The sequence below is a fragment of the Cyanistes caeruleus genome, chromosome 5 (genome assembly GCF_971803275.1).
Source record: "Cyanistes caeruleus chromosome 5, bCyaCae1.hap1.1, whole genome shotgun sequence".
In the NCBI taxonomy this organism is placed as follows: Eukaryota; Metazoa; Chordata; class Aves; order Passeriformes; family Paridae; genus Cyanistes; species Cyanistes caeruleus.
Window position 1 is genome coordinate 60,291,444 of NC_141705.1, and position 19,998 is coordinate 60,311,441.

The 19,998-nt window shown below is 47.0% G+C and overlaps 2 protein-coding genes and 1 long non-coding RNA gene across 4 annotated transcripts; 2 read left to right on the forward strand and 1 right to left on the reverse strand.

Moving 5' to 3' along the window:
* The first annotated feature begins 15 nt into the window (after positions 1-15).
* On the forward strand, positions 16-9,613 carry LOC111928944 (17-beta-hydroxysteroid dehydrogenase 13-like). Of its 2 annotated transcripts, XM_086889670.1 has the most exons (8): positions 16-342; positions 2,164-2,271; positions 2,867-2,998; positions 3,647-3,753; positions 7,449-7,586; positions 7,850-7,966; positions 8,581-8,745; positions 8,908-9,613. In XM_086889670.1, the coding sequence occupies exons 1-7, from the start codon at positions 133-135 to the stop codon at positions 8,708-8,710; spliced, it is 942 nt and encodes a 313-aa protein (XP_086745796.1). In that variant the 5' UTR covers positions 16-132; the 3' UTR covers positions 8,711-8,745; positions 8,908-9,613. The 2 variants fall into 2 exon arrangements, with proteins under 2 accessions (XP_086745796.1, XP_023782206.2); XM_023926438.2 differs by lacking the exon at positions 8,581-8,745.
* LOC111942405 (uncharacterized) lies at positions 9,503-12,874 on the reverse strand. The gene is made up of 4 exons (XR_015286957.1): positions 12,739-12,874; positions 12,476-12,651; positions 12,279-12,333; positions 9,503-11,254 (listed from the first exon to the last, which is right to left on the reverse strand). It is a non-coding gene; the product is annotated as an uncharacterized LOC111942405 (long non-coding RNA).
* Positions 12,875-13,105: 231 nt separating this feature from the next.
* On the forward strand, positions 13,106-19,690 carry LOC111928884 (estradiol 17-beta-dehydrogenase 11-like). Its single transcript, XM_023926360.2, has 7 exons — positions 13,106-13,316; positions 15,602-15,709; positions 16,303-16,434; positions 17,083-17,189; positions 17,878-18,015; positions 18,279-18,395; positions 19,129-19,690. Exons 1-7 carry the CDS (start codon positions 13,107-13,109, stop codon positions 19,214-19,216), a joined length of 900 nt encoding a protein of 299 aa, XP_023782128.2. The 5' UTR covers position 13,106; the 3' UTR covers positions 19,217-19,690.
* Positions 19,691-19,998: the final 308 nt, after the last annotated feature.

Here is a 19,998-nt window from a genome sequence, read left to right on the forward strand (position 1 = left end):
CGGACACGCGCCCACGCTCAGCCGCGCTCTGATTGGCTGCTGAAACCAGGGGCGTGGCCTCGCCGGCTGAGGGGCGGGGCCGGCGGCGAGATCCCGGCGCAGTGCGGGGACCAGAGGAGCTCCAGGAAAACAATGAATCTGATTCTGGAGGTTCTCCTGTTCCTGGCTACGCTCCTCTACTCTTACCTGGAGGCTTTTGTGAAGCTGTTCGTGCCGGTGAGGAGAAAGTCTCTCAGTGGGGAGCTGGTGCTCATCACGGGCGCTGGCCATGGCGTCGGGAGAGCGACCGCCTTGGAGTTCGCCAAGCGCCAGAGCAGGCTTGTTCTGTGGGACACCAATAAGGTAATGGCACACTCGTGTCCTCACTCCGGAACCTCCGAGTCCACGGGGGATTTAGGGACGTAAGAAGGGCAGCACCACATTGCACCTCGGTCGCCTCCTTCCAGCTCGCTCCCATCGGCTCCCGCTCGGCTCCTCTGGCTGGGATGCTGAGCGCCAGGAGCGGCTTTGGCCCCACTTGCAGCAGAGGATGTGGGGCTCTGGTCCCACAGGCACTCGGTGCTACTCGGGAGGGAGCAGGCAGCAGCCGGCAGAGCACCTGCGAGAGGGAGAGAAGTGTTCAGGAAGCTGCTGGTGGATGTGCTGCCTGAGCTGGCAGAGAATGCTCGTTGAGACCAGAAGGCAGGGAAGAGCAGGTTTGCCTTCACTTGTTCTCTCTGTGGCCTCGGGTGTTTGTGTGCATTGCTGGGAGATGTGTTTTCTCTGCACTCCCATTAGCAGCATCGCTGTGCCGGGCTGTGGGTGAGCCCGGCTGCCCTCTGGGCAGCTACACGCATAGATGGCACCTCTCGAAATGGTTACACTGGCCCAAACTCTTTATTTCAGATGATTTGACTGGAATGCAAAACAAGCCGTGGCAAGCCGAGGATGGGCAGATAACAAAGATGCAGCATGGCATTCAGAAGGGATCCAGGGCAAGTTTTGGGTGCAGGTGCAACAAGGAGGGTGAAAGGCTCTGCTTCCTGTTTCTGACACGCTGGGTCAGCAAACGAGTTCATCATGAAGCTGCAAAACAGAACCCAGCCCAACACAAAGAAAAATTCACCAAACCCGAGACAAATTGACTGAGAAGATGGATAAACAGGGAAGATAGTGCTGAACATTTTCAGTGTCTGTTTTCATGGTACCCTTTATGCCTAAGACCAGACATTGGAGGGGTGGGAGGAAGCATGGCACCGCTCTCCCAAAGTGTACAGAGCTGCAGTGAATCAGAGAATTGTTCACTGGATGAAATGGGAGAATTAGGGTATAAATTTAGTAGTGAGCGACACCTGGCTTTAGTGCTGGGAAGTTGATTGTAGACGTGGGTGTCAGCAGGAACTGAAATACAGTGCCAAGGCAGATTGTGGATTCCAGAGGATTTAGGAGTATGCTCCTCCAACCCAATTGCCTTGACAACGCCTCCTTCTTGGGGGCTCTCAGCATTAAACAGCTTTGTTTAAACAGTGTCGAGGGCAGCTGCCCAGTCATCCAACACAAGGAATGCTGAGCTGTCCCAGTCTATCTGTGACCTGCAGCTTTTCAATGCACAGGTTCCCAGTGGCATGACCTTCTGGCACCTGGGAACAGAGATACAACAAAGTCACTTCCACTCTGGCTTAGCGAGCTGAGGAAATGACTTTGGGGAGCTTCTGACCTGTGTCAGATGTCATTCTGAAATTAAAATCTTTCTACATTGTGCACTGTGGAGGGCATGTCTGTTCTAATACCCAGCATATACATACAGAAACACATAGCACCAGTTTTCATATCTCACAGTGTCATCCAGGCCTGTGTTTTACAAGCTGTTTACACTCACAGTGCTGCCTGCTATGCTGTGATAGGCACTGTATGCCCCCTTTCTGAAGCCTTGCTCTGCATGCCATACCAAACAAAAATCACTCTTTTTGCCACCCTTTCTTTTTGGTTGTTACTAGACACATCCTAAATTTAAGGCCAGAATGCCTGTCCTCTCAACCCCACCTACAGCTCCTTCCCTGGGTAGCTGTGAACTGTTCTGGGGCTGGGCAGTGGTTGCTCCATCCAGGGACATCTTCAGCCTCTGCTGCTCAGCCATGGTGAGGGGACAGCTGTGCACAGTGTCTTTCTCTTTGCCTCTTCCAGCACGGCGTTGAGGAGACGGCAGCAGAATGCCAGAAGCTGGGAGCCACTGTTCAAACCTTTGTGGTGGACTGCAGCAAACGGGAGGAGATCAACAGCACTGCAGACAAGGTGGGGCAGCAGGGGCATGGCCAAAGGCTTTCCCAACCCTGCTTGATTTCCAGAGAAGGCAGTGGAACTAAAGAAGATGTGTTGTACACAAATCCTGCAAGCCCTCGGAAGCTCCCCACTCCTTGCTGCTCTCTGGACACAGAGTGCTGTTGCATTTCCAAGATTTGGGAGGCTCCAGCATATCACATCCTGTTGCCAGGTTTGCTCTCCAGGGCTCCAGCCTCTGAAGGAACATAGCACTGAGGACATATGAATCATTTCATTGTAGTGGCTGTGGTCCAGCTGCCTCAAAACAGTCTGTACCCCCGTGGTCCCAACTGTGACTACACAGTCCAAAGTGTGCACAGTTTGTGGAACACAGTAGATACCGGCATTAATTAAAGGAGAAGAATCAGATCTAAACCAGATTGCATAGCTTTACTGCAAAGTTCCTGTCCTGCCACATCTGGAAATGTGGCCCGATTTTCCTCTCCCTTAAAGATGCATTGTTAAGAATTAAATTAATTATGGCTCATCTTCCGCACCTTTGCAAATTTCCCCCCGCTCCACCCTGAGTGACAGACACAATTTTGAGCTTTTGTTTTCTCTCCAAAAGGTGAAGAAGGATATTGGGGATGTGACTATCCTGGTGAACAACGCTGGTGTTATTACAGCTGCCGACTTTCTCTCGACTCAGGACCACCAGATAGAAAGGATGTTTGAAGTCAACATTCTTGGTCACATGTGGGTAAGGGCCACCAGCACCTATAGCTACAGTTTTTTGGGAATGTCATAGTCCCAAGGAGGAATATTTAGACATACTTAGACCAACTGCTATTAGCAGTGAATTACCAAATGAACTGTGTAGCCCAGGGGCACCCAAGCAGACTGTGTGCTGGGAAACTGGAATGGCCTCTTGCTGATGTGAGCTGGCTGGTGACAGCCTCATCTGCAGCACACACTGGCCTCTGTCAGAGGTGTCGTGGGGCTGACAGGGTGTGAGCTTTCAGCAATAATTGTTTGTGGCAGAAGAAAAGAGAAGCCACAGCCTGACAAGTGGTTTATTGTAGGTGCTAGGGGTAAGACCCTGCCAGCATTTCTGCTGACACCTGAAACCTTAAAAGCAGCAAAGGAAAGATGTGAAAACCAGCTCCTGTTTATAGACAGCTGCTGAAACCTTTGGAGAGCAGGTTGCCAGCTGCACCACTGGTCAGAAAGCAGGTATCCCTGTGGCTCTGGGAATCTCAGGTGCTGTGCGACTCGTAGCTTTAGAGATAGCTTTGGCCACCTAGTGAATGACATTGAGGGTCAGTGCTGAGTATGCCTAAGAAAACAATGTTCTTTTCCTCCTTCCTGTCCCCTGTGTTTTTGCCTCTTGGTTTAAATTGCTTCCAAGACCACGAGAGCTTTTCTGCCAGTCATGATGAACAACAACTACGGGCACATTGTCACGGTGGCTTCGGCAGCAGGTCATTTTGTGACTCCTTTCATGGTGACTTATTGGTAAGTGATTTTGAAATCAGCTTGCTTAATTTTTAAAAATTGTAGTTTTGTCTTCTCATTCACAAAGTACCAAGTTACTAGCTCTGACTGAATCCTGAGCAATGTTTGTATGAAAGAACAGTCATGTGACACATCTACTAATGAAAGACTCTCCTGTTTTCTCTCTCCACCAGTGCAGACTTTTGCTTAGCAAAAAAGGTATCCTCTTCCCTTCTTCTTCTTAGAATGTAGTTATTCTGTTATTGTAGTTATTGTAGTGTTGTCAAGTAAACCCTAAGCTTGCTGAGTAGCTTTTGATCTTTTTACCATTGTGGCATTGACTGTAGTGTATAAAAATAGAAGCATAAAATCATCAGGGTTGGAAGAGACCTTTAAGATCACCCAGTACAACTGTCCACCCAGCACTGCCATTGTAACCCTTAAACCACATCATCTAGTGCCACATCAAAATGCCTCTTAAACACCTGTAGGATGGTGACTCCCCCACCTCCCTGAGGAACCTATTCCAGTGCCTGATCACCCTAACAGTGAAAATATTTTTTCTAATATCTCATCTGAATTTCCACTGTCTCAGCCTAAGGCCATTTCCTCTATGCCTCTTACTGCAGGCACAGCAGAAGAGACTGACCCCATCTTCCTTCTCCAACCTCCTTTCAGGGTGTTACAGACAGCCATGAGGTCCCCCCTGAGCATACTCTCGTCCTGACTAAACAAACTCAGCTCTTTCAGCCATTCTTCATAAGACATGTTTTCTAGACACTCCATGAGCTTTGTTTCCCTTCTCTGAACACACTGCAGCTCCTCAATGTCCTTTTTAAAGGAGCCTGGAACTGGACACTGCACTGGAGGTGTGGCCTCACCAGTTCCCAGTACAGGGGAACAGCCACATCCCTGTCCTGCTGGCTGATCCAGGCCAGGGTGCCATTGGCCTTCTTGGCCACAAGGGCACACTCTGGCTTAGGTTCAGCTGCTGTCAGCCAGCACCCCAGACGTCCCTTTCTGTCCCAAGCCCTTCCTCACCCAGCCTGTATCACTGCATGGCTCAGGTGCAGAACCTGGCACTTCATCTTCTTGAGCCTCCTGCAGTTGTGTCCTCAGCCCACTGATGGAGCCTGTCCAGGTCTCCAGCAGAGCCTTCCATCCCTTGAGCACATCAACACTTCCACTCAAATCATTATTTTCTGCACAGTTACTGAGGGTGCACTTGATCCCTGTTTCCAGATCATCCATAAAGACATTAAAAGGACCAGCCCAAAGCAGGGCCATGGGGAACACCACTAGTGACCAGCTGCCAGCTGGATTTATCTCCATTCACCACAGCTCTCTGGGCCCAGCCATCCAGCCAGATTTTTACCCATTGAAGAGTCCACCCACCCAAGCTGCTAACAGCCAGTTTTTCTAGGAGGATGCTGTGGCAGATGGTGTCAAGCACTTTATGGAAGTCTAGCTAGACCCTGGACAGACACATCCACAACCTTCCTGTCTACTAGGTGGGCCACTTTGTCATACAAGGAGATCAGGTTGGTCAAGCAGGGCCTTCCTTTCATAAATCCATGTTGGCTGGACTTCATCCCCTGGTTGTCCTGCTTGTGCCTTGTACTGGCACTCAGGATGATCTCTTCCATTAACCTTGCCCAGAACCAAGGTTAGGCTTACAGGCCTGTAATTCCCCAGATAATCTTTCCAACCCTTCTTGTAGATGGGTGTTCAAATGGTGTACATTTGCTAATTTCCAGCCAGATGAAACTTGTCCAGTTAACCAGGACTGCTGGTAGTCATTGAAAGTGGTTTGGCAAGTTCTTTCAACAAGTTCCCTAATTACTCTGGCATGGATCCCATCAGAAGTCATAGACTTGTCAGTGTCTGATTGGCACAGCAGATCACTTACCATCTCTGCCTGGATTATGGGCCCTTCCCTCAGCTCTCTGTCCCTAACTTCCAGCTCAGGGAGCTGAGAATCCCGAGGGACAACTGGACAATATTAAAGGCTGAGACAAAGAAGGTATTAAGTTCTTCCGCCTTTTCCTCATCCTCTGTCACCTTCTGCATTCAACAAATGATGGAGACATTCCTTGACCCTCCTTTTGCAGTATTTATAGAAATCTTTCTTGTTTCTGAGGCCAAGCTCTAGTTGGACTTCGGTCCTTCTAATCTTCTCCCTACATGACTTCACAACATCTTTATAGTCCTCCCAAGGTAATTTACCCTCTATCTGTTTGTTTTCCCCAAAGTTCCAGCCTAAGTTTTCTGTTTAATCAGGCTGGTCTTTTTCCCTGACCACTCGTCTTTCGACCACGTAGGGATGGGCTGCTCTTGAATATTTCTCAATTCCTTTTTAAAGTGTATCCAGCCTTCCTGGACCCCTTTGCCTTTCAGGACTGAACACAGTTCAGTGTTCTAAACAACGCCAAGGTTTGCCTACTAGGAGTCCAAGGTGGAAGTTCTGATGCCCCTCTTTACTTCACCCACTGTTGAAAATTCTGACATTTCATGGTCCCTTTGCCCAAGACTGCCACCAGCTACCACATCACCTACCAGTCCTCTGTTCACAAGCAACAGGTCTACCAGGACACCTCCTCCAGTAAGCTCTCTTACAGTTGTGTTAGGAGGTTGTCTTCCAAACACTCCAGAAACTTCCTAGGTTCCTTCCTCTCTGTTGTGTTGTATTACCAGCAGACATTTGGCAAGTTGAAGGGCTGGAAACCATGAGACTTCTACCAGCTGCTTGTAGAACACCTCATCTGCCTGTTTGTCATGGCTGGGTGTTTTATAACAGCCTTCCACCATGAGATCCTTCCTGCTAACCTCCCCCCTGACTTTCTGCCATCATGACATCAAATTCCATTTCTACTTGAAATGCGTCAGGAAAATCATGGTGCAGGCACAAAAAACTTGTTAGACTGTATGTTGCCATCCTGCATACATCCAGCCTTCTATAAAGGCAGCTCCAGCTGCAGGCATCTTCCCCTGGGAACACTCCTTCTTAGAGCAACCTTTTCCTGGGAATACTCCTTCTTAGAGTCATTCACTGTCAGCAGTGTGAGAACTTTCCAGACAGGGCTTTTACTGGAATTACACTGCCAAATCCATAGCAATCAATAAACTGATTGTGTGATTTTCCTTTCTTTGGAGTTGATGTAATCCTCAGGCCCACACCTATTTCCATGGCAGGTTGTTCCTCAGTTTTGCTTACATAATGCTCCTCTATTTCAAAAGTCACACAAAACTGTTACAAGATGCTCTTGTGTGGTAAACAGTAGAGGGTTAATCTCCATTTCTAGCCTGCCCATCCATCTAAATTTTAGAAATTGAGGCTGCATTCCTTCTAGGAATCTGCTCTCATGTGAAAGAACAGGATGTCCATCGATTGATGCACTTCAGTTGCAATTTTCTAAGAACTGGTAATGTTTGTCTATCTGTTTGCAACTAAAGTGCCTTTTTTTACATACCTGCTATGCATTGCACAATTACTTCATAAGTTTCATTACCTCATTCACCACTACACTTTGGCACAGGCAAAGTTAGAATAGTCCCTGCCCTGTCTCTCAGCTGGATTACATTATTTAGAGGTTTTTGCCTTTACTGTACTTTACTAGCCTTTACTGTATGTATATAATTGTTTAGGCCATTTGCAGTTGTAGAAGTGTGGAAACAGGATTTCTGCCTTCTCATTTATACTTTTTCCCCTCCTGCAGCTCAAGCAAGTTTGCTGCAGTTGGATTTCATAAAGCTCTGACAGAGGAGCTGTCTGCCCTGGGAAAGGATGGAATAAAAACAACGTGTCTTTGTCCAGTTTTTATAAACACTGGATTTGTCAAAAACCCCACTACAAGGTAACTCCCAATACTCTGCATTCCTGTACTTCCTTCTTTGCATCAAGGCACTGCATAGTATCCCTGGCTTTAGGCCTCGATTCCAACTGTAGCTATATAACAACAGTGTGTATCATTGGCTAAAGAAAATCTGCAGTGTCCTTTAACCCATGTAATTGTTGCATTTGAATTACCTGAGTTTGTGCACTTGTGAAGCCTCCTAGATCAGCTGGTACCACCCCTTTTTACCACTGCAGCTCTTATGTGTTTGCTTTCCTGTGTAGGCTTGGAAAGATTTTGGAGGTTGAAGAAGTTGTAGAGGCTCTGATGGAAGGAATAGTAACCAACCAGAAAATGGTTTTTGTTCCACCACAGCTAAACATTGCTTTGCTTTCTGAAATGTAAGTACAAAGGAAAATGAAACAATGGTTGTGGAAACAACAATATCACATGAGTACACAAGGTTCAAACTTGTGACTTCTAAGTCAGCAGAAGTTCCACAAAGAGCTGAGGACCTGCTGCTTATTAGTGTTTATTTCTTCATGTCAACACTCGGGCCAGAGAGGCTAAGAACGTTCCTTCAAAAGGGCTCTACTGCTCTCTGCTATGTAAAGCAAGATTTATCCTCTCAACACAACTGTCCAGTGCAGTTGCTCTGTTGCGGAGGTGTTTTTGCCAGAGCTCCAGTTCCAAATCTGGAATTCATATCCAAAGAACTAAATTAGCTTCTCAGTTAAATCCTACAGTATCTCATTAAACACCTGGTAGTTTCTTGTTTGCTAAACCAAACACCAGACTGTGGGAAAAGTAATTTAAATCTTTTTGCAACTCCAAGAGCTGCTTGTTGAGAGTGCAAGTCTACAAAAGCATAGGCAAGTCAAAACTGATGCTGTCAAAGCACTTTGCTTTTTTTGTCACCATTTAGGACAGGGGGATGAAGAGACAAAGCTATTTAAGAGAAGCAATCTTAGGAGTGGGAACTGCACCTCAGTTTTAACATCTCATCCTTCCACAGGCCCACTGCTTTTCAGAGCATGAAATGTAATACACACCTACCTCTGTACAATATTGAACCTTCTTGCATCCTGCAGCAATATTGCAGTTCACATACTGCCCATAGATATCTGACATTGGAACTGTCCTAAAAGGCTGGGACTGGACTTCAATTAGCCAGAGATTGGTGAGAGCTATGGAAATAATGCCCAATTTAATACTTACTCTCAGTTCATATGTGTGTGTGCATGCTGCTCCCACACCAGCTCTTCTGTCACCTGCAGTGCCACTTTTTCCCATAATTTAAGTTTCTATCCCACTTCTAATTTCATGGTATTATCTCTTTCAGGGTCTTTCCAGAACGCGCTTTGAACCTCCTGAAGAAGATGACCACTCCAAAGTTTGATGCAGTCATTGGGCAGAGAAGCACCCAGTGAAAAGCAAGAAGTGATTCTCATTTCCCAGAGGCACCAGTGAAAACAGAACATGTGCTGAGCATAGTTCAGCTGGCTTGATTCAGATCAGAGCTCAGGCAAGTGCTTCCAGGCCACTGTTCCCACCTAAGGGCTTATCCCACACCTGCAGCTGGAACACACCAGCTTAACAGGGAGTGTTAGCAAAGCAGAGATGCAGCTCTAGAAGGGCTGCTTTGACTGTACATCCCATCACTTCTGTCTCATTGTGCTGAGGCAGACAGGAATTTCCACAAAGCCTGTGTTCGGGACAGCACAGCTGCCTAGTTGAGTGCAAAGGGATTGCCTGAGAGCATGTTAATCTGCACTCATTCCTGAGCAAAAGCATCTTGCAAGAAGCAACTTATAGAGGAGGTGGGTAGCCTGTTTCATCTCACTTATTAATTTTAAGTTTGAAAACTGTGCTCTAATGAGCACTTACAGTTTTGTGTGTATTTGTAATGAGAATTATTTAATTAATTATTTGTATTATTGAAATAATAGTCTTGTTTTTAATGTAATGCCTAATTACAACATTTATCAATTATGCATTAGCACCATCAACACTCCATATTACAAATAAATACATTTTTCTAACCCAAACGTGTCTCTCAGCAATGAAAGTGGCAACCAGGTCCAGGCAAAGACAGTGGAGCATGTGCCCCAATGTTGAAAGGATCAGAGTCTGCCAAATATCAGCCTATGCTGCAGGGACGAGCCAGTCCCCTAGCACACAGGGAAGCCACGTCAGGATCAGTGAGGTACAGGGCCAGGCAATGCAGCCCACGCACAGGCCAAGGCTTAAAGGCAGTGCCAGGGCTGGGGGTGCATAGGAAGGCTCCAGTTTAGCCTTCACACAGCTCCTCAACACAAGCCAGGGGCCTGCTCTGATGGCACAGGAGGTGAAACCCCTGAAGGTGTTTGGCCCAGGGTCCAAGAGAGCAGCAGCAGCAGCTGCTGACACATGGGTCAAAGACCCCTCCAGAGCACAGAGGATCTGTGCACCCACTTGTGCAACTCCCACCCACAGCAGGCACTGCTGGCCCGCAGCCATCCCAGGCAGGCCTGAATGCGCTGCCACCTTCAGCACAGTTGGAATCTGTCCTGTTCACCTGAGCCTTTCAAGTTATTCTGTAAAGTAGGTTCTTCAGAAAAGTGAGAGCATTCACCCTCCTGCTCTTAGCTGGTAACAAGTAGCAGCAATGTTGACAGCTTAAGTAACAGACAACTGTTTTCCATTTTGCCCATGGAACATTGATGGCAATGTTCCATGGGCAAAACATTGGACGCTTCGCAGTTTCAGCTCTTGTGCTTCACAGTGCAAGATTCCTGCAGCTGAGACAGGAAAGGAAAAGGGTTCACAAAACTCAGGACATAAAAAAAAAGGTTATAAGCCAATCAAAGAATACTTAGGCATGGTTTCCAAGCCAAAATGTGGAGGATTGCATCCTTGCTTCTTTTTGAGCTGCATATTGCCCTCTTGCTACTATGACACTCCTGTCACACATGAGACGCTTGAAGCCACATCTGCGTGACTTTTTGATTATGTTCACTTCCTCCTGTTCTTACCTAGTGAGGAGTAAAAAAAGTCTAAAAATTCAGATGTTTCAAAAATTCAAAAGACCTGTCAGAGCAAGAAGCACACCAGCCAAAATGTTTGTACCTAGCGTTCACAGGAACATAAGGGCTAAATCAATGCTTTACTGATTTGTAACAACTTGGCAGTTGTCTCTTGTATGTCTGGCAAGCATGCTTAACTTCCCACTGAGCTTAGCCTCTCCCGGTACCCACTTCCCACATTTCTTCTATTCCATGACTTGAATCCTTGCTCAAAGGAAAGTCCAGTGACTCCACAGAAAAAAGCTTAAAAAGACCCCGGAGAAAAGTCTTGGATGACTTGGCCCTTTTCTTAGGCTGGTGAAGGACTGCTTTCAATAGGACACATCAGACAAGATCCTTGCCTTCTCATGGTATACCATCCCCACTAGTCCTGTGTATCATTCAGATTTTGATGGCAGGATTAAATTGGAAGTCAAAAATCCATCCAAGGGATGACAGCACTCTTCAGTAGAGTCTGTTTTTTAGCACACTTGCTCCTAAGGAAGGGGAGACTATATTGGCTCCTGCTTTGACAGATCTAGTCCAGGGTCTCAGAGCCCAGAGGAATTACTGGGCAAGGCAACTCATGCAGAACTCTGTGTGTGGCTGTGGTTCTGTTCTGTGTCTTCTAAGGCTGCACATCTCCTGTTGGCATAAAGAAACATATGCAAAAGCAAGGACTTTCAGCTTTTATCTCCTGAACACCAGTAAGAGTCAGAACTGAGTCACCAAGCCTCCCAGGCTTCTCAGTTCTTTCTGGCCACAACACTCAACTGGATCTTAGCCCAAACTCTGGTCACACATGGGTGCCCAGCAGGAGTCCATGTGAGCAGGTTTCACGCAGCCACCTACAGCTAAGTCCCAAATTTGAAGAGTGGTACCTCACACCCTGGCCTAAGCACTCCTTATGAGTCAGGTTAGTGACTCTGGCCCTGTGCTCTGCCTCCTGCTGAGGTGTCTCTTGGAGCTGGTGCTTCCATGCCCTCCCTTCCTCCTCTTCCTTGGCCCCAGCACTGACTGGAGCCCTGTGCCAGGAAAATGACAGCACCGCTGACTCGTGCAATTGGGGTCTGGCCCGAACACTGATGTGTTAATTAGGCAGAGAACCAAGTTCCAAGAGAAGAATAGGAAGTGCCTAGCTCGGAATCTCTGTGCTGGAATGGATCCAGTCTCTCACTACAAGGTGAGCTGCAGCGAAACCACCAGGACAAAAATAATACTTTTCAGAAACTGTAATCTTGACTGAATGCAATTTTGGTCAGTTGTTAAATGTTCACCAAGCAGCTCAAAAATATCCTTAAATAAAATGATGAACATGACTGTGATACATCAGGTTTTCTAACTGAAAAACAAAGGAATAAGGTCAGCAATCCTTTTCAGGAAGGGCCATGCAGTTACATTGACAGAGCTGGGAGAAACACCTGAAAGTACTTTCCTTCTATTTCCTATAAGCATTCCTGTTCTGATTAAGGCTCTGGATACTCCCTTGCATAGAAGTGATTCCAACTGTGAGTTGTGTTTAGACTAAATTAGATTAAAATTTATGCAATTTAATGCCATTTTTCAAAGGACTTAAGGAAGCTAAGCAGCTGCAGCATAAGATCGAAGGTCTGAGTATGGATAACTAAATAAAAGACATAGTAAGACAAACAGCTAGGCAAGGGCTCACCTGTGGAGTTCCAGAAGTTAAAAGGACTTGTTTCATTCAGCTTTTCTTAAGGTACCTGGAAAAGGATGGTGGGGAACAAAGCCTGCTGACAATGCACAGAGATGCAATGAAGAAAGGATTATGAAGAAAACTGCTCAAGGACCTCATAGCAGTGAGCAGCTAGACAAGCACAAAACACAAAAATTGAAAAGAATTACAATACAGAGTTGAATGGAACTTCAAGATGCTTTTGTCAGAAACTGGATGAGCACTTTTATTGCCACTTCCATCCGTTTTCTGTCCCTTTTCCACCTGCAGCAAGTAACAAACAAGAACGTGTTTTGCTGCCTCCTTAATGTAAGGTCTTGAGAGAGGGACAGGAAGGCACTGCCACCTGTGTGGGAAAAAACAAAGCAGAGAATGAACAGTCGGGGTGACTGAAAAATTAAACCCAAGGGCAGAACACAGAGGGTTTGCACACCTTTATAGTCCGTGTTTTCCTCAGCCAAGAGGGCAGAAAAGTCCCTGAAAGCCACATTTCTTTACCCACGCCCGGCACGTCCTGTCAGCTGCAGGGCGAATATGGTTCTGCGGGGACAGGTTGGAGTGCGGTGTGCAGCTCCTCCGCACCGCTCCTCAGCTCCAGCACGGCAAGAGCAGCCCAGGGACAGCGGGAGGTCAGCGTGGGTCAGCTGGGCGGAGCAGCCGCCGGTACGGGCGGTGCGGGGGTGGATCCTGCGGGAGCGGACGGGACCGGCAGTGCGCGCTGCGAAGGGCGGAGGGTAAAGCAACAACCCCTTAAAAGAGATTAAAGTTCAGTTCGGCCCTCAAAAGAGTTCCGGGGAAACAATGAATCTGATTCTGGAGGTTCTCCTGTTCCTGGCTACGCTCCTCTACTCTTACCTGGAGGCTTTTGTGAAGCTGTTCGTGCCGGTGAGGAGAAAGTCTCTCAGTGGGGAGCTGGTGCTCATCACGGGCGCTGGCCATGGCGTCGGGAGAGCGACCGCCTTGGAGTTCGCCAAGCGCCAGAGCAGGCTTGTTCTGTGGGACACCAATAAGGTAATGGCACACTCGTGTCCTCACTCCGGAACCTCCGAGTCCACGGGGGATTTAGGGACGTAAGAAGGGCAGCACCACATTGCACCTCGGTCGCCTCCTTCCAGCTCGCTCCCATCGGCTCCCGCTCGGCTCCTCTGGCTGGGATGCTGAGCGCCAGGAGCGGCTTTGGCCCCACTTGCAGCAGAGGATGTGGGGCTCTGGTCCCACAGGCACTCGGTGCTACTCGGGAGGGAGCAGGCAGCAGCCGGCAGAGCACCTGCGAGAGGGAGAGAAGTGTTCAGGAAGCTGCTGGTGGATGTGCTGCCTGAGCTGGCAGAGAATGCTCGTTGAGACCAGAAGGCAGGGAAGAGCAGGTTTGCCTTCACTTGTTCTCTCTGTGGCCTCGGGTGTTTGTGTGCATTGCTGGGAGATGTGTTTTCTCTGCACTCCCATTAGCAGCATCGCTGTGCCGGGCTGTGGGTGAGCCCGGCTGCCCTCTGGGCAGCTACACGCATAGATGGCACCTCTCGAAATGGTTACACTGGCCCAAACTCTTTATTTCAGATGATTTGACTGGAATGCAAAACAAGCCGTGGCAAGCGGAGGATGGGCAGATAACAAAGATGCAGCATGGCATTCGGAAGGGATCCAGGGCAAGTTTTGGGTGTAGCTGCAACAAGGAGGGTGAAAGGCTCTGCTTCCTGTTTCTGACACGCTGGGTCAGCAAAGAAGTTAATTGTGTCATCCTGAAGCTGCAAGACAGACCCCAGCACAGGGCTCCACTGGCACAGCCTTCTGGCACCTGGGGACAAGAACAACAGCAAAATCACTCCTGCCCTAGCCGAGTGAGCTGATGCAATGACAGAGGGAAGCTTCTGTTCTGTGTGTGTCAAGTGCAATTCTGTAAGAAAGTCTCTTTGCACTGTGCACTGTTGTGGTGGGTTGACGTTGGCTGTACGCCAGGTGCCCACCAAACTGCTCATCACCCCCTTTTCTCAGCTGCACTGGGCAGAGGAAATAACATGGGAAACAATTACTTGTACGGTGAGATAAAGCAGTTTGCTAAAGCAAAGCTGAAAAGTTGTGCTCAGAGAAGCAAAGAGGAAAAAAATATTCTCTACTTCCTATCAGCAAGAGATTACCGCCCACATGTTGGGAAGTGCTTGCTCTGGAAGGCAAACGTTGGAAATACCGGATGCCCCTCCTCTTCTTCCTCCTTTTCTTGGCTTTTATATCTGAGCTGTCATCATATAATATGGACTATCCCTTCGGTCAGTTTTGCTCTGCATTCCTAATTGTGTCTCCTTCCAGGCTCTACCGATGGGGCGGGAAATGTTTGGAACACAGCACTGATGCTGCGCCAGCACTGCTCAGCCGCAGCCAAAAAAGGGGTTATCAACCCCTTCGTAGCAACCAGTGCAAAGTACAGCACTGTGAGGGTGCTGTGGGGAAATCAATTCCGTCTTGGCCAGACCCGATACAACTATGGCTCTTCTCACACCCAGCATGTGAATACAGAAACACATTAGAAGCACTCTCCACACCTCAGGGTGTCAGCCAGGCCTGTGTTGCATGAGCTCTCTTTACACTCACAGTACTGCCTGCTGTGCTGTGATAGGCACTGTGTGCCCTCTTTCTGCTTGCTACGTGTGCCTTACCAAGCCAAACTCACTCTTGTTTCCACATTCCTTAGGCTAAGAGAATTGGGATTGCTCAGCCTGGAAAACTGATGTCTTTGGAGTGACCTAATTGTGATCTTCCAGTATGTGAAGGGAGCTTACAAAAAGATGGAGAGAGAGGATTTCCAAGAGCATGTAGGGACAGGACAGAGGGGAAATTGTTTCAAACCAAAAGAGAGATGGTTTAGATTGGATATAAGGAAGAAATTTGTTACTGTGAGAATGGTAAGGTACTGGAACAGGCTGCCTAGAGATGTTATAGATGCCTCATCCCTGGAATGTTCAAGGCCAGATTGAATGGAGCTCTGGGAACTTGGTCTAGTGTCCTGCCCATTGCAAGGGGGGGTTGGAACTGTATAATCTTTATAATCATTAAGGTCCGTTCCAACTCAAACCATTTTATGATTTTCCAATTTCCTTTCTGGTAGTCACTCTACACAGGTCCAAAATTTCCAGCTGGATTACATATGCTCTCAACAACCCCACCTACAGCTCCTTCCCTGGGTAGCTGTGAACTGTTCTGGGGCTGGGCAGTGGTTGCTCCATCCAGGGACATCTTCAGCCTCTGCTGCTCAGCCATGGTGAGGGGACAGCTGTGCACAGTGTCTTTCTCTTTGCCTCTTCCAGCACGGCGTTGAGGAGACGGCAGCAGAATGCCAGAAGCTGGGAGCCACTGTTCAAACCTTTGTGGTGGACTGCAGCAAACGGGAGGAGATCAACAGCACTGCAGACAAGGTGGGGCAGCAGGGGCATGGCCAAAGGCTTTCCCAACCCTGCTTGATTTCCAGAGAAGGCAGTAGAACTAAAGAAGATGCGTTGTACACAAATCCTGCAAGCCCTTGGAAGCTCCCCACTCCTTGCTGCTCTCTGGACACAGAGTGCTGCTGCATTTCCAAGATTTGGGAGGCTCCAGCATATCACATCCTGTTGCCAGGTTTGCTCTCCAGGGCTCCAGCCTCTGAAGGAACATAGCACTGAGGACATATGAATCATTTCATTGTAGTGGCTGTGGTCCAGCTGCCTCAAAACAGTCTGTACCCCCGTGGTCCCAACTGTGACTACACAGTCCAAAGCGTGCACAGTTTGTGGAACACAATAGATACCGGCATTAATTAAAGGAGAAGAATCAGATCTAAACCAGATTGCATAGCTTTACTGCAAAGTTCCTGTCCTGCCACATCTGGAAATGTGGCCTGATTTTCCTCTTCCTTAAAGATGCATTGTTAAGAATTAAATTAATTATGGCTCATCTTCCCCACCTTTACAAATTTCCGCCCCCCGCCCTGAGTGACAGACACAATTTTGAGCTTTTGTTTTCTCTCCAAAAGGTGAAGAAGGATATTGGGGATGTGACTATCCTGGTGAACAACGCTGGTGTTATTACAGCTGCCGACTTTCTCTCGACTCAGGACCACCAGATAGAAAGGATGTTTGAAGTCAACATTCTTGGTCACATGTGGGTAAGGGCCACCAGCACCTATAGCTACAGTTTTTTGGGAATGTCATAGTCCCAAGGAGGAATATTTAGACATACTTAGACCAGCTGTTATTAGCAGTGAATTACCAAATGAACTGTGTAGCCCAGGGGCACCCAAGCAGACTGTGTGCTGGGAAACTGGAATGGCCTCTTGCTGATGTGAGCTGGCTGGTGACAGCCTCATCTGCAGCACACACTGGCCTCTGTCAGAGGTGTCGTGGGGCTGACAGGGTGTGAGCTTTCAGCAATAATTGTTTGTGGCAGAAGAAAAGAGAAGCCACAGCCTGACAAGTGGTTTATTGTAGGTGCTAGGGGTAAGACCCTGCCAGCATTTCTGCTGACACCTGAAACCTTAAAAGCAGCAAAGGAAAGATGTGAAAACCAGCTCCTGTTTATAGACAGCTGCTGAAACCTTTGGAGAGCAGGTTGCCAGCTGCACCACTGGTCAGAAAGCAGGTATCCCTGTGGCTCTGGGAATCTCAGGTGCTGTGCGACTCGTAGCTTTAGAGATAGCTTTGGCCACCTAGTGAATGACATTGAGGGTCAGTGCTGAGTATGTCTAAGAAAACAATGTTCTTTTCCTCCTTCCTGTCCCCTGTGTTTTTGCCTCTTGGTTTAAATTGCTTCCAAGACCACGAGAGCTTTTCTGCCAGTCATGATGAACAACAACTACGGGCACATTGTCACGGTGGCTTCGGCAGCAGGTCATTTTGTGATTCCTTTCATGGTGACTTATTGGTAAGTGATTTTGAAATCAGCTTGCTTAATTTTTAAAAATTGTAATTTTGTCTTCTCGTTCACAAAGTACCAAGTTACTAGCTCTGACTGAACCCTGAGCAATGTTTTTATGAAAGAACAGTCATGTGACTATTTTCTTTGGAATTTATTTAAACTTAAGGACCACACCTATTTCTATGGGAGGACATTCCTTAAGTTTTGCTTGCGTAATGGTCCTTTATTTCAAAGCACACAAAATTGATTTGAGGTGCTCCTGTGTGGTTCAGTAAACAGTAGAGGGTTAATCTCCATTTCTACCCTGCCCATCCTTCTTAATTTTAGTCATTCAGGCTGCATTCCTTTAAAAAATCCTCTCTCATGGGAAAAATGGGATGTGCATCTGTTGACACACGCTAGTTAATATTTTCTAAGATTTCCTGATGTTTTCCTCTATGTTTTTTCTGCCTGTTCACACCCTGTCTGCTTTCCACAACTACTCCACAAGTTTCAACATCTTATCCACCACTACACTCTGGCACAGGCAAAGTTAGAATAGTCCCTGCCCTGTCTCTCAGCTGGATTACATTATTTAGAGGTTTTTGCATCCTAGCCTTTAATGTATGTATATGATTGCTTAGACCATTTGCAGTTGTAGAAGTGTGGAAACAGGATTTCTGCCTTCTCATTTATACTTTTTCCCCTCCTGCAGCTCAAGCAAGTTTGCTGCAGTTGGATTTCATAAAGCTCTGACAGAGGAGCTGTCTGCCCTGGGAAAGGATGGAATAAAAACAACGTGTCTTTGTCCAGTTTTTATAAACACTGGATTTGTCAAAAACCCCACTATAAGGTAACTCCCAATACTCTGCATTCCTGTACTTCCTTCTTTGCATCAAGGCACTGCATAGTATCCCTGGCTTTAGGCCTCGATTCCAACTGTAGCTGTATAACAACAGTGTGTATCATTGGCTAAAGAAAATCTGCAGTGTCCTTTAACCCATGTAATTGTTGCATTTGAATTACCTGAGTTTGTGCACTTGTGAAGCCTCCTAGATCAGCTGGTACCACCCCTTCTTACCACTGCAGCTCTTATGTGTTTGCTTTCCTGTGTAGGCTTGGAAAGATTTTGGAGGTTGAAGAAGTTGTAGAGGCTCTGATGGAAGGAATAGTAACCAACCAGAAAATGGTTTTTGTTCCCTCAAATCAGAGCGTTGCTTTACTGCTTGAAAGGTAAGTAGGGGGAAAAAATATATCAACTGTAACCTGCTGAGTGTACCACCCTCAAACTTGTAAAATCTGATCCAAGATTAAGTTTTATTTTAGAACATATCACAAGATAGTTAATAATGCAGTGGTTCTCTCCAGTGATAACAGCAGACATCATCCAGAGATTTTATTTGAGCACTTTCACAGGCCCTTGTATAGAACCAGTTGCTGTAGCTGACTGGTGTCAGTGAGCTCCATTGCTCTATAGGCCACCACATTCTCTGAAACAGCAGCTCCAGCAAGGTCCCAGAATGAGATGAGGACCTGAGTGTTTCTTCATGTCAACACCAAAGATTCAGGCCATGGGGGCTGGAAAATTACTTTAAAAGGGCTCTGTTGCAAAGAGAAAGCAAATGCTTGTGTCTATGTTCAGTATGAAAACTTTCTGGATTCTGCAGCAATATTGCAGCCTAAATCATGGTTGGTACATACCTGTCCTAGAATTGTTGTAAAAAGACATGGGTGGGATTGGAATTAAAACTTGTCAGAGATTGATGAGGGCTATGTGTCCTTGGGAAATAATGCCCATTTTAAGACTCTGATTTAAGACTAACTAAGTCTGTCTCAGACTGTCTGTGTCCGTGTGTGAGCATGCATGCTGCTCCCACACCAGCTCTTCCCTCACAGTGCAGTGCCACTTTTTCCCATAATTTAAGTTTCTATCCCAGTTTTAATTTCATGTTATCGTCTCTTTCAGGGTCTTTCCAGAACGCGCTCTGAACCTCCTGAAGAAGATGACTGATGTCAAGTTTGATGCAGTCATTGGGCAGAGAAGCACCCAGTGAAAAGCAAGAAGTGATTCTCATTTCCCAGAGGCACCAGTGAAAACAGAACATGTGCTGAGCATAGTTCAGCTGGCTTGATTCAGATCAGAGCTCAGGCAAGTGCTTCCAGGCCACTGTTCCCACCTAAGGGCTTATCCCACACCTGCAGCTGGAACACACCAGCTTAGCAGGGAGTGTTAGCAAAGCAGAGATGCAGCTCTAGAAGGGCTGCTTTGACTGTACATCCCATCACTTCTGTCTCATTGTGCTGAGGCAGACAGGAATTTCCACAAAGGTGGGTGGCCTGTTTTCACCTCAATTTATATTTTTTAATTATGAAATGCTCTAATGAATGCTGAATTTTCCATATTTTTGTTGCAAATACCTGAAATAATACAGGTGTATATGTAATGTACCTAATTGCATTAATTACCAATTACACATTTCCACCATCAATACATCTTTATATAAATAAATACAGTTCTTTAACACAAAGAACACAGTGTCTCTTGGCAGTGAAAGTCATAATCAGGCCCTAGAGATGCATTTAAGGTACGGCATCAAGGAATACACCTTTACCTGTATAATTTCTCACACTTCTCTTCTGTACTTTCCAGACATCTTTAAAACAGCTTCTCATGAAAACAGTGCAGTATTTCTCTACAAATGACTGGGTGCCACAAGTGCAGCCCATGCAGGTACCAGGGCCAAAGTCAGGGCTGGGGGTGCATAGGAAGGCTCCAGTTTAGCCTTCACACAGCTCCTCAACACAAGCCAGGGGCCTGCTCTGATGGCACAGGAGG

What these genes read in the sequence shown, in the direction of transcription:
- LOC111928944 (XM_086889670.1), top strand. Translation starts at nt 133, where the DNA reads ATGAATCTGATTCTGGAGGTTCTCCTGTTCCTGGCTACGCTCCTCTAC. An exon ending in TTCTGTGGGACACCAATAAG is followed by an intron (nt 343 to 2,163) that starts GTAATGGCACAC and finishes TGCCTCTTCCAG; the next exon opens with CACGGCGTTGAGGAGACGGC. An exon ending in TCAACAGCACTGCAGACAAG is followed by an intron (nt 2,272 to 2,866) that starts GTGGGGCAGCAG and finishes TCTCTCCAAAAG; the next exon opens with GTGAAGAAGGATATTGGGGA.
- LOC111928884 (XM_023926360.2), top strand. Translation starts at nt 13,107, where the DNA reads ATGAATCTGATTCTGGAGGTTCTCCTGTTCCTGGCTACGCTCCTCTAC. An exon ending in GTCAAAAACCCCACTATAAG is followed by an intron (nt 18,016 to 18,278) that starts GTAACTCCCAAT and finishes TTTCCTGTGTAG; the next exon opens with GCTTGGAAAGATTTTGGAGG. An exon ending in GTTGCTTTACTGCTTGAAAG is followed by an intron (nt 18,396 to 19,128) that starts GTAAGTAGGGGG and finishes CGTCTCTTTCAG; the next exon opens with GGTCTTTCCAGAACGCGCTC.